General features: G+C 45.1%; 1 protein-coding gene across 1 annotated transcript in view; it reads left to right on the forward strand.

Annotated features, from left to right (window-relative positions):
- pcdh15 (protocadherin related 15) overlaps window positions 1-13276 on the forward strand; it is a gene marked incomplete at its 5' end in the record, with an annotated part of 501491 nt that overhangs the window by 216283 nt on the left and 271932 nt on the right. Inside the window, one exon of the mRNA XM_033034471.1 lies at window positions 5661-5789. Within this exon, the coding sequence (XP_032890362.1) occupies window positions 5661-5789 (129 nt within the window). The remainder of the gene's footprint in view (window positions 1-5660; window positions 5790-13276) is intronic.

Consider the following 13276-nt stretch of genomic DNA (forward strand, 5'->3'; position numbering starts at 1 on the left):
CCGAAATTTTCAACATATTGAAAATTCAGCGGCGACCAGAAAGACGCTACGACTCTTTGGAGACCTCTCACGACCATTGGAGACCTCTCACGACCATTGGAGACCTCTCACGACCATTGGAGACCTCTCACAACCATTGGAGACCTCTCACAACCATTGGAGACCTCTCACAACCATTGGAGACCTCTCACAACCATTGGAGACCTCTCACGACCATTGGAGACCTCTCACGACCATAGGAGACCTCTCACGACCATAGGAGACCTCTCACGACCATTGGAGACCTCTCACGACCATTGGAGACCTCTCACGACCATAGGAGACCTCTCACGACCATTGGAGACCTCTCACGACCATTGGAGACCTCTCACGACCATAGGAGACCTCTCACGACCATTGGAGACCTCTCACGACCATTGGAGACCTCTCACGACCATACAGCCTGTATGGCTGTTGCCACATGGTCGCCGGGGTGTCGCCTGTACCGTCTCCTCAGTCGCCCAAAGAATCGTGGATTTTGAAATGTTCAAAACTTTTCGGTGACAGTCGGCGCCCGTGGGCTTGACGCCAATTATCGTAGACTGATGTAGGTGTTGTCGTAGGTTGTCGACAGGATAGAAACATAGAAACATAGAAAATAGGGGCAGGAGTAGGCCATTCGGCCCTTCGCGCCTGCACCACCATTCGATATGATCATGGCTGATCATCCAACTCAGTATCCTGTACCTGCCTTCTCTCCATACCCCCTGATCCCTTTAGCCACAAGGGCCACATCTAACTCTCTCTTAAATATAGCCAATGAACTGTGTCCTCAACTACCTTCTGTGGCAGAGAATTCCACAGATTCACCACTCTGTGTGTAAAAAATGATTTTCTCATCTCGGTCCTAAAAGACTTCCCTCTTATCCTTAAACTGTGACCCCTTGTTCTGGATGACGTAGGCTGTCGCCGGTGCTGACTTCGGTGAATTCCATTGGCGACTACCTACGTCAACCGGCGACAGGTACCGGCGACTGAATTGTCTTACCTTGTCGTAGCTTGTGGACGTAAGCTGTCGTAGGTGTGGTCGTAGGTGGACGTCCTAATAGTCGCCAGTTGTCGGTAGCTTGCTGTAGCTTGACCTCGACAAGGAGGTAGGTTGTTGTAGACATTGTCCTAGGCAATGTCGTAGGGGGGGGGGTCCAGCCACGACCATGACAATCGCCGGCAGTCGCCGAAAAACTCGCCAAAGTGGGACAGGCCCATTATACAGCTCTGGAACAAGCGCTACGGCCCAATTCGTCAATGCTGACCAAGATGCCCCATCTAAGCTAGTCCCGTTTGATAGGCACAAAATGCTGGAGTAACTCAGCGGGTCAGGCAGCATCTCTGGAGTAAAGGAGCAGGTGACGTTTCGAGTCGACATCCTTCATCAGACTGAGACTCAGGGAGGGGGAAACTAGAGGTATGGAAGGTGCAGAACAAAGTAGAGCCTGCATCGATTTGTCTGCATTTGGTCCATATTGAACTATCTTTAATCGGACTTTAGTTTATCTTGCTCTAAACGTTATTCCCATATCCTGTATCTGCACACTGTGGACAGCTCGATTATATTCATGTTTAGTCTTTTTGGTAACGAGGAAACATGCAACAAAAAACCTTTTCATTATACCTCGGTATGTGAGATAATATTAAACTAAGACTATATCGCTCTAAATCCTTTCTATCCATGTGCGTCACCAAGTGTCTTTTACCACAGTGCACAGTGGCGCAGCGGTAGAGGTGCTGCCTTATAGCGCCAGAGACCCGGGTTCAATCCGAATAAGGGGTGCTGGTGGAATGGAGATTGTGCGTTCTCCCTGTGACCGAGTGGGTTTCCTCTGGGTGCTCCGGTTTCCTTCCACATCCCAAGGACGTGCAGGGTTGTAGGTTGTAGGTCATATGCTGAGAGAATGGAGCGGCTGGGCTTGTACACTCTGGAGTTTAGAAGGATGAGAGGGACTCTTATTGAAACATATAAGATTATTAAGGGTTTGGACGCGCTAGAGGCAGGAAACATGTTCCCAATGTTGGGGGAGTCGAGAACCAGGGGCCACAGTTTAAGAATAAGGAGTAAGCCATTTAGAACGGAGATGAGGAAACACTTTTTCACATAGAGAGTTGTGAGTCTGTGGAATTCTCTGCCTCAGAAGGCGATGGAGGCCGGTTGTATGGACACTTTCAAGGGAGAGCTAGATAGGGCTCTTAAAGATAGTGGAGTCAGGGGATATGGGGAGAAGGCAGGAACGGAGTACTGATTGCGGTTGATCAGCCATGATCACATTGACTGGCGGTGCTGGTTCCTATTGCCTATTGTTAATCGCTTTCTGTAAATTGTCCCTGGTGTGTAGGATAGAACTAGTGTGTACAGGCTGTTCCCTGGTCGGTGTGGACTCGTTGGGCTGAAGAGCCTGCTTCCACGCTGTATCTCATCATAGTACTTGCCTTAACTACCTCCTCTGGCAGTTCCTTCCATACCCCCACCACCCTCTGAGTGAAATAGTTGCCCCTTAGGTTTGTTTTAAATCTCTCACCTGAAACATATGCCCTCCCGTTTTGATTCCCCTAAACTGGGTAAAAGAGTCTGTGCATTCACACCGCCTAATCCCCTCCTAAGTACTTTCTTAGTCGATGGTTTGTGCTGAATACCAACTACCACTATGGCCAAGCAGGTAAAATGGCGTAATCACAAACAGTGGAGCATATTTCTATATGCACTAACATCCCTATCCAGTGGTGGCCAAGTTTGATCTAACTTATAGTAAAAGTAGATATCCATGCTCACCATGAGGCAACCTTCCTGTGAAGTCAATAAGCTGCTGGGATAACAATCTGCAGCATGAAGCCTGGATGACAGAAACAAAAAGCTGGAGTAATTCAGCGGATCAGGCAGCCTCCATGGAGAAAATGGAATAGGTGACATTTTGGGTCGGGACCCTTCATCACACTGAGAGTCTCGACACGAAACGGCACCTCTTCCTTTCCTCCAAAGATACTGCCTGACCCGCTGAGTTACTCTAGCGTTTTGTGTCTATCTTCGGTGTAAACCAGCATCTGCAGTTCCTTCCGACACTTGGATGGCCTAGTGTGTGTAGGGTAGTGATAGTGTGCGGGGATCGCCGGTCGGCGCGGAAGCAGTGGGCCGAAGGGCCTGCTTCCTCACTGTATCTCTAAACTAAACTAAACTAAATCCCTACTGAATCATGCTGTCTCTTGCATTCACATCAAACGCCACAGAGGGGACCAAGGACTGCATTGTCTGCGATTTTCAAGATAGTTTTCTGAGTGATTGATGTACCAGTGGTTCTCCTTTCATTTGTGGTCTGGACCAATGTGACTACCAAAGGTGTTTGCAATTTCCCCTGGACAATGACTGTGCAAAAATACAGACAGGCATTGTTGATTGTTGCAGTGGAACAAATCGCTGAGTCATCGAGTCAGGCTGAGCACGGAAACAGGCCCTTCGGCCCAACTTGCCCATGCCAACAAAGTTGCATCATCTACACTCGTCACACCTGCCCGCGTTGGGCCCACATCCCTCCAAACCTTTCCTATCCATGTGCAGTTTATAAAATAATTTACACAAGTGGGCAGCACGGTGGTGCAGCGGTAGAGTTGCTACCTTTCAACGCTTACAGCGCCAGAGACCCGGGTTTCGATCCTGACTATGGCTGCTTGTAAGCAAGGAGTTTGTCCGTTCTCCCTGTGGCCATGTGGGTTTTTCCCGAGATCCCCGGTTTCCTCCCACACTCCAAGGACGTGCAGTTTTGTCGGCTAATTGGCTTGGTGTCATTGTAAATTGTCGCCAGTGTGTGTAGTTCAGTGTTAACGTGCGGGGATCGCCGGTCGGCGCGGACCCGATGGGCCGAAGGGCCAGTGTCGGCTCTGTGTCTCTAATCTAAACTAAACTAAGCCGACAAAGCAAAATCATAAATTGAAAGCGTTTTGTGCTTCCAAAGTTTCGTAAATTGCTGCTTAACTGAATTAAAGCACAGAAAAAGCTGTCAGTTTTTCCGCTGCTGATGGTGATCCATTGATATACGGAGAGCAGGTTTGGAGGAGTTAATGAACTCGAACCAGAATGTCAGGAATATTTTGCGAACAATATGTATATATATTTGGAGCTAAACATTTTTTTTTTTTACAGACAACGCAGTGGACTGGTCATGATTCACTGGTTTGATTCATTATCCCAATTTATTTCCTGCCTGTGATTTTCGCAGGGAAGTATTTGCAGGTTTTAAAAGGGTGCCGTGACAAACGACTTTCACACTCTGTGTTTATTACCAACGGCGGCTTTTTAATGCCAAAAGTTTAAAAGGAATAGCTTGATTCAATAGCTTGAGGGGGCTTGAGCCCCCTCCTCTACTCCCTCTTCACCTATGACTGCACACCTGTACATGGTACTAACACCATCATCAAGTATGCAGATGATACAACGGTGATTGGCCTCATCAGCAACAACGATGAGTCGGCCTACAGGGAGGAGGTCCAGCACTTAGCAGCATGGTGCGCTGACAACAACCTGGCCCTTAACTCCAAGAAGACCAAGGAGCTCATTGTAGACTTCAGGAAGTCCAGGGGCGGCACGCACACCCCCATCCACATTAACGGGACGGAGGTGGAACGTGTTTCTAGCTTCAGGTTCCTGGGAGTCAACATCTCCGATGACCTCTCTTGGACCCACAATACCTCAACTCTGATCAAGAAGGCTCACCAGCGTCTCTTCTTCCTGAGGAGACTGAAGAAGGTCCATCTGTCTCCTCAGATCCTGGTGAACTTCTACCGCTGCACCATCGAGAGCATCCTTACCAACTGCATCACAGTATGGTATGGCAACTGCTCTGTCTCCGACCGGAAGGCATTGCAGAGGGTGGTGAAAATTGCCCAACGCATCACCGGTTCCTCGCTCCCCTCCATTGAGTCTGTCCAAAGCAAGCGTTATCTGCGGAGGGCGCTCAGCATCGCCAAGGACTGCTCTCACCCCAACCATGGACTGTTTACCCTCCTACCATCCGGGAGGCGCTACAGGTCTCTCCGTTGCCGAACCAGCAGGTCCAGGAACAGCTTCTTCCCGGCGGCTGTCACTCTACTCAACAACGTACCTCGGTGACTGCCAATCACCCCCCCACCCCCCGGACACTTATTATCACTTATTATTATTTATTTAAATCATTTGCTATGTCGCTCTTCCAGGGAGATGCTAAATGCATTTCGTTGTCTCTGTACTGTACACTGACAATGACAATTAAAATTGAATCTGAATCTGAATCTTGTGCGCGTTTGGTTCTGAAGTGGAGAACGAGATAAATTGCCTTCCCGTTTTATCCCCATGTGCCTTCAAGTTGGATTGGAATAGGGATACTTTCTTGTCACATGTGACTAGGCACAGCGACACAATGTATACAAACAGCGGCCCTGATAAAGTTACAAAGCACGCCGGCACCTCCTTTTGTTCTTCCCCAGCCCTCCCCCTCCACACCGGGTCCCCATTATCCTTTGTTCTCCCTCCCTCCCTAAGTATCCATTGTTCACCTACCTTCGCGGTGGTTCCCCCCCCCCCTACACCGCGTCCGCCATTGTCCTTCCCCTCTGAGTAGTACCCCTCCACGGAGAGTGACTCCTGTTTACCTTTTCCACAGACTTCCACTACTACCGTCAACATAATGGTGACCGATGTGAACGATAACGACCCCAAGTTCGACGTCGTCTTTCTCAAGAACTTCACTGTGCTGGAGGAGGAAGCAAACATCTACGTCGGGCAAGTCAAGGTGAGGCGGCTTGAACCCTTTTGTTTGCAATCAGCCGCTTGGAATTTAGACTAATCGGCTCCTCTTATCTCTTGTAGAAATAGCAAATAAAATATATTTGACGTGTTAACAGAACCATGAAGCACAAGGACGAGCTCTTCAGCTCGCAATACTGTTCATGATGCCATGACCAGATCTATCGGCCTGAACGTGATCCATATCCCTCCATTCCCCTGGCCTATCCAAAGGTCCCTTCAACACCACAATCGTACCTGCCTCAACCATCACCCCAGGCAAGCCCGATCAAAGATGGTCTGAGGGTCACCAATGAGGTAGATAGTAGTTCAGCACTGCTCTCTGGTTGTGGTGGGATGATTCAGTTGCCTGATAACAGCTGGGAAGAGACTGTCCCTGAATGCCCGCACTCTCTCCAACTTATTGACATCCTTCCTGTAGACGGGTGACCAAAACTGACACAATACTCCACTTGCCACTCCCTCAGCATAACTAGTTATACCCATTGGAAATCTTATCATTTACATGGAGAGCAATGGCTGTCAAGGAGACAGATTAGTATTAGTTCATTTATATTTCTCCGAGTTAAAGTGTTAAATATTTAAATAGTTTTAAAGTGCTACGCTTTGTGGCTTTTTGAATGTTGTAAATGTTTCCGAATCAAGGTTTGACAGCAACTTAAATCAGGCTTAGAAAAGTGCCAACGTTTTCTTAATTGTTTTGAAGAGCTTGGAAACAGAGAAACGTAGAAAATAGGTGCAGGAGTAGGCCACTCGGCCCTTCAAGTCAGCACCGCCATTCACTGTGATCATGGCTGATCATGCAAAATCAGTACCCTGTTCCTGCTTTCTCCTCATATCCCTTGATTCCATTAGCCCGAAGAGCTATATCTAACTCTCTCTTGAAAACATCCAGTGAATTGGCCTCCACTGCCTTCTGTGGCAGAGAATTCCACAGATTCACAACTCTCCGGGTGAAAAAGTTTTTCCTCATCTCAGTCCGAAATGGCCTACTCCTTATTCTTAAACTGTGACCCCTGGTTCTGGACTCCCCCAACGTGGGGAACATTTTTCCCGCATCTAGCCTGTCCAACCCCTTAAGAATGTTCTATGTTTGTTTGTTGGCTTGTTGTGAAGGCCTCCACTTCCACTTCTTCCACTGCATCCCCACAAATTTGAGTTATCAACTCAGCGGGGCTAGACAGCGTCTCTGGAGAAAATGATTAGGTGTGCTTTTGGGTCGAGACCCTTCTTCAGATTCAGTCTGAGGAAAGGTCTCGACCCGAAACGTCACCTATTCCTTTTCTCCAGAGATGCTGCCTGACCCGCTGAGTTACTCCAGCTTTTTTGTGTCTATCTTCGCTTTGAACCAGCACCTGCAGTTCCTTCCTACACATCTTGTTTGTTTTGTTGCCAGATTACCCTTTGAGCTGTGAAGATTTTCTATGTAAGTGACACAAAATGAACAGAACATTGATTTAAAATTAAAGAATACCATAATATCAAATAGATTAATCTGGATGCAGATTTTTTAAATTAATGAAATTAATTTCGCCCATCACTATAATTAAACACTAGCTGACCTTAATTTGATTATAATTCTTGCAATATATTTCATTTTCTAATCGTTGTTGTGAATAGTCTTCCTGTTTATATCGTCGGTCTCAAAGCTTGCAGTTAATGTGTTATTTTATTTCTTGATTAGTTTTTATTGCCATTTTTCCTTTCTAAATCTTATATGGTAGATTGAGTTTTGTGTAGGCTGATTCTATTTAATTACTTTTATGTAAGGTCTTATTTTATGTTTATGTATTCAGCTATGTTGAGCGATCGACATAATTGACGACTTGAGCAGATTTAAAATTTACATACCGTGCATCCTATTCATTTATATTTTATTGCCTTGTCTCTGTCTCTCTCACTCTTTCTATTTCACTCCTACTCTCTCTCTCTGCCTCTGTGCCTTCCTCTCCCTCTTTCCCTCTCTCTCACTCTCTCTCTTGTTCTCTTTCTCTCTCCCCCCTTTGCTCTCACTCTCTCTCCCCCTCTCCCTCTCTCTCCCCCTCTCTCTATCTCTCTTTCTCTTTCACGGGAAAAGGGAAACGAGAGATATAGACGGTGATGTAGAGAGATATAGAACAAATGGATGAAAGATAGGCAAAAAAGTGTCAATGATAAAGGAAACAGGCAGTTGTTAGCTGTTTGCTAGGTGAGAACAAAAAGCTGGTGCGACTTGGGTGGGGGAGGGACGAAGAGAGAAGGAATGCCGGGCTTACCTGAAGTTAGAGAAATCAATATTCATACCACTGGGCTGTAAGCTGCCCAAGCGAAATATGAGATGCTGTTCCTCCAATTTGCATTTAGCCTCACACTCACAATGGAGGAGGCCTAGGACAGGAAGGTCTTTGTGGGAATGTGAAAGGGAATTAAACAGTTTAGCAACCGGGAGATCAGGTAGGTCCACGCGGACTGAGCACTTGCTGTTGCACTCTGTTGGTGAAAATCTTTCAGCAGATTTTTAACAATTTGGCTTTTGAGATGATTGAACAGTAGGTGAGGCTTCACTAGGAGTATCATTCAGTTCTGGCCACCATGCAATGGGAAATTTGGCATTAAGCTGGAAATAATGCCAAATACATTTGCACTTGACTCACCAATTTACTCCAGCATTTTTGTGCCTATCTTTGGTATAAACCAGCATCTGCAGTTGCTTTTTATTATATTTTTAATGACAAAAAAATCAGGGCCAGCATGGTGGCGCAGCAGTAGAGTTGCTGCCTTACAGCGCCAGAGACCCAAGTTCAATCCTGACTACGGGTGCTGTCTGTACGGAGTTTGTACGTTCTCCCCATGACCTGCTTGGGTTTTCTCCGGGATCTCCGGTTTCCTCCCACACTCCAAAGATGTACAGGTTTGTAGGCTAATTGGCTTGGTAAAAATTCAAAAATTGTCCCAAGTGCCTGTAGGATAGTGTTAGTATGCAGGGATCGCTGGTCGGCGCAGACTCGGTGGGCCGAAAGGGCCTGTTTCCGTGCTGCATCTGTAAACTAGACAAAAACATTTTTAATTCCATATCAAATAAACAAAAGACAAAAGTGCAAAAACAAAAATATTGCCCGCTCTTCCCCACTTGCCTGACCTGCCAAATTACCCCAGCACTTTGTACTTTTCTGAATAATCTCAGATGATGAGCATAACAAACGCAAGAAGGGCAATTACCCTGCACTCCGCAAACTCATAACATAAAATAGAAATAAAATCTGCACGGGAGGATGAGATGGGTGTAATAATCTAAACAACCTTACAGCCCTTCATACAAGTAACAGTTCTCTAAAATAACTCTTTGAAGTTGCATCATCTTGCATCAACCTCCTGCTATTTTGGGCGGCACGGTGGCACAGCGGTGGCGGTTGCTGCCTTACAGCGCTCACCGCGCCGGAGACCCGGGTTCGATCCCGACTTCGGGTGCTGTCTGTATGGAGTTTGTACGTTCTCCCCGTGACCATGTGGGGTTTTTCCGAGATCTTTGGTTTCCTCCCACACTCCAAAGACGTACAGGTTTGCAGTCAAATTGGATTGGTAAATGCAAAAATTGTCCCCAGTGTGTGTTGGATAGTCCTAGTGTGCGGGGCCTGTTTCCGGGCCGTATCTCTAAAACTAAACTAAACTAAGTGCCAAAGAGAAAGTTACCTGCCCTAGGCTGCTCCTGGTTGTTGCTGTGAGTTCACATCAATACTAAATGTAGAAGGAAAGAACTGCAGTTGCTGGTTTACACTGAAGATAGACACAAAGTAGGGTCTCAACCTAAAACATCACCCATTCCTATCCAAAGATGCTGCCTGTCCCACTGAGTTACTCCAGCATTTTGTGTCTATCTTCAATACTGAATGTAGTACATAGTAAAAGCCCTGTCCCACGGTACGAGTTCATTCCAAGAATTCTCCCGAGTTTGCCCTGATTCAAACTCGGAGATTTACGGTAATGGCCACTCATCGGTACTCGGGGCTCTCGTGGACATTTTTCAGCATGTTGAAAAATCTTCACGAGTCTTCCCGTGCCTACCTGCCGTCAGCGAGTCTTCCCGTGCTTACCTGCCGTTAGCGCTAAGAGACGTCCCCGAGCTCCGACTCCGAGAATTAACGTCCGCTACGTTAATTCTCCGTGCTTTTTCTAAAACTCGGGATAGCTCTTGGAATGAACCCGTACCATGGGACAGGGCTTTAAGACCCAAAAACCAGTAGCTAAACGAGTTTGCAGCAAAGACGTAATTTGATCCTTCATGGTGAGACTAATTACTTACTGGAGTACTGCATGTTCCTTCCCCATAAATCTGGACCTTCAAATATTTATTAATTTTTAATCTGAATTTTTTTCAAAATAATTATCCCTGCCACCACTCTCTGTGGCAAAGCACATCACGCCCCAATAAACCTCTGTAGGTTTTGGGCATTTTTCTCAACTCTCTTAATAATAAAATACAAAGATTTTACCACTGCCTCTCAATTCAATGATGAATAGCGTTTCACCTGACTTCAACAAAATCCTTAATTTTAAAAAGCTGCATTAAAATGGAGATGGTGCTAGGTTGGGATAGTTGGGTGGGGGCAATGGTTTCTTCTGTTTAACAGGCTAAAGATGGACACAAACAGCTGGGGTAACTTAGAACTTAATTTAGAAAATCTCTTCTCTCCAGAGATGCTGCCTGACCCACTGAGTTAAGGGCCTGTCCCACTTTCGCGACTTTTTCAGCGACTGCCGGCACCCATCATAGGTCGTTGCAGGTCGCCAAAAATTTTCAACATGTTGAAAATCCAGCAGACCAGAACAAGGTACGACTCTTTGGGCGACTACTCATGACCATACAGTCTTCACCTCGTGAAATGTCGCCTGTATGGTTGTGAGTAGTTTCCTCAGTCGCCCAAAGAGTCGTAGCGTCTTTCTGGTCACCGCTGGATTTTCAAAATGTCGCGTAAGTGGGACAGGCCCATTACTCCAGCTTTTGGTGTCTATATCTTCCGTTTAAACCAGCATCTATAGTTCCTCCCTTATCATGTATCTATACACTGTAAATGGCTCGCTTGTAATCATTATGACTGTGTTGGTTCCACCACGGTCTAGATTTGTTTTTATCTAATAACAACAAGCCACAAAACTATTGTCAATAATGTCAGAAGTATTAGTTCATCAAGTAGCATTAGAAGTAATGTTCAAAGAACCACACAGGCTTCAATAATGAGCGACTTGCATTAATCTGTCCAAAGAGCTACCAATTATTTTTGTTCATCTGTTGCTGTTGCAAACAAAGCCGGTATGTGAACATTTCATTTTAACAATATTAGTTCCCACTGGATTGTAAACTCCAGGCATAACTTATTAATTGGGACGAATTACCTCCACACGCTCTAGCCTTAAGCATAGAAACATAGAAAATAGGTGCAGGAGTAGGCCATTCGGCCCTTTGAACCTGCACCGCCATTCAATATGATCATGGCTGATCATCCAACTCAGTATCCTGTACCTGCCTTCTCTCCATACCCCCTGATCCCTTTAGCCACAAGGGCCACATCTAACTCCCCCTTAAATACAGCCAACGAACAGGCCTCAACTACCTTCTGTGGCAGAGAATTCCAGAGATTCACCACTCTCTGTGTGAAAAATGTTTTCCTCATCTCGGTCCTAAAAGATTTCCCCCTTATCCTTAAACTGTGACCCCTTGTTCTGGACTTCCCCAACATCGGAAACAATCTTCCTGCATCTAGCCTGTCCAACCCCTTAAGAATTTTGAAAGTTTCTATAAGATCCCCCCTCAATCTTCTAAATTCTAGCGAGTACAAACCGAGTCTATCCAGTCTTTCTTCATATGAAAGTCCTGACATCCTAGGAATCAGTCTGGTGAACCTTCTCTGTACTCCAAGGATAAAAGCAAGGATAAATCTTCTAAATTCTAGCGAGTACAAACCGAGTCTATCCAGTCTTTCTTCATATGAAAGTCCTGACATCCCAGGAATCAGTCTGGTGAACCTTCTCTGTACTCCAAGGATAAAGCAAGGATAAAAATCCATAGAATGGGGTCAAAAGAATTAAATGACAGATGAAGCAAGCCATTTGAGGTAACTGATTATCAACCATGTCATTAAACAAGAGTGTATTGCCTTTCTGCTGACTGGATAGCACGCACCAAAAACTGAAGCTTTTCACTGTACCTCGGTACACGTGACAGTAAACGAAAATGGACATCGCACTTTTAGCCTAATGATTCACGGAAGGTCATTAATAAACAATAGTGCAAAATTAAAGTTAAATGCTGTACGCATTTATAGAATCTCAAGAATTAAGGTAATAAAGAATCGGAGTAGTATTAGGCCATCGGCGTAATGTGTGTGCGTATGTATATATATATATGCACGCAGACACGCACACTTATGTACACCCAAAAAACAAAGAATAATAGTATTATTATGTTTAAGAAAGAACTGCAGATGCTGGAAAAATGGAAGGTAGACAAAAATGCTGGCGAAACTCAGCGGGTGAGGCAGCATCTATGGAGCGAAAGAATAGGTGACATTTCGGGTCGAGACCCTTCTTCAGACTATTAATAATGGCATTATTATTGTTATTATTGCTCTATTATTGTTTGTTTATTGCGTGTACGTTTGTGTGTGTGTATATGAGGCCATTCGGCCCATCAAGTCTACTCCACCATTCAATCATGGCTGATGTATCAGGTGTTATCGCTATTATTATTGTTTGTTGTGTGTGTACATATGTGTGTGTGTATATACACACATATGAACACACACAACAAACAATAATAGTAATAATAACAATGATAATAATAATAATAATACTTAATATAATAATCTTACTCTGCCCTCTGCAAGTTGAGCTTTAATAAAAGTCTATGTAATGGCTGATTTTTACCCCGCGGCTTATCTTGAATAATAACTCGAGCGGCAGATTATTCCGAGCACTGAGAATTCCTCTTCTCCTTTGGTATTCCGCACACACCATGCTATCACCTGAATTGATTATCTGGTTTGGGAAATTATGGATTTCATGAGCCAGAAATATTGTAATCAACATGCAGATATGGTACCAGGACTACGCTTCCTGCACCATCTCCTCTCATGAATATTAAACGAAATATAAAGGAAATTATTTCTGATAGCGACTGCAAACAATGCAAATTCACAATCAATATCTGTCAACCGAGATCAAATTACAGCAGGCTTGAACATTTTTACCTAAATTAATGAGCATTATTTCTCTCTCAAAGTCGTGCGCAGAAAGTAGAGCGTTCTTTTCTAATATTGCTGAAGTCGTAATAGAGGCTACAAATTACTTCTAACCTAATGGAAGTTGCTTGAGATTTGCTTGAGAGGAAGCAAAGTTGCAGTTAAGTCATTTGTTTATGTTGAGGGACTTTCGTTTGATTAGTTTGCAGATAGTCTGTTGCAGCTTTGAAGTATAACTTTAGGCACCTGCTCCAGTCTT

This window comes from Amblyraja radiata, chromosome 15 (assembly GCF_010909765.2).
Source record: "Amblyraja radiata isolate CabotCenter1 chromosome 15, sAmbRad1.1.pri, whole genome shotgun sequence".
NCBI lineage: Eukaryota > Metazoa > Chordata > Chondrichthyes > Rajiformes > Rajidae > Amblyraja > Amblyraja radiata.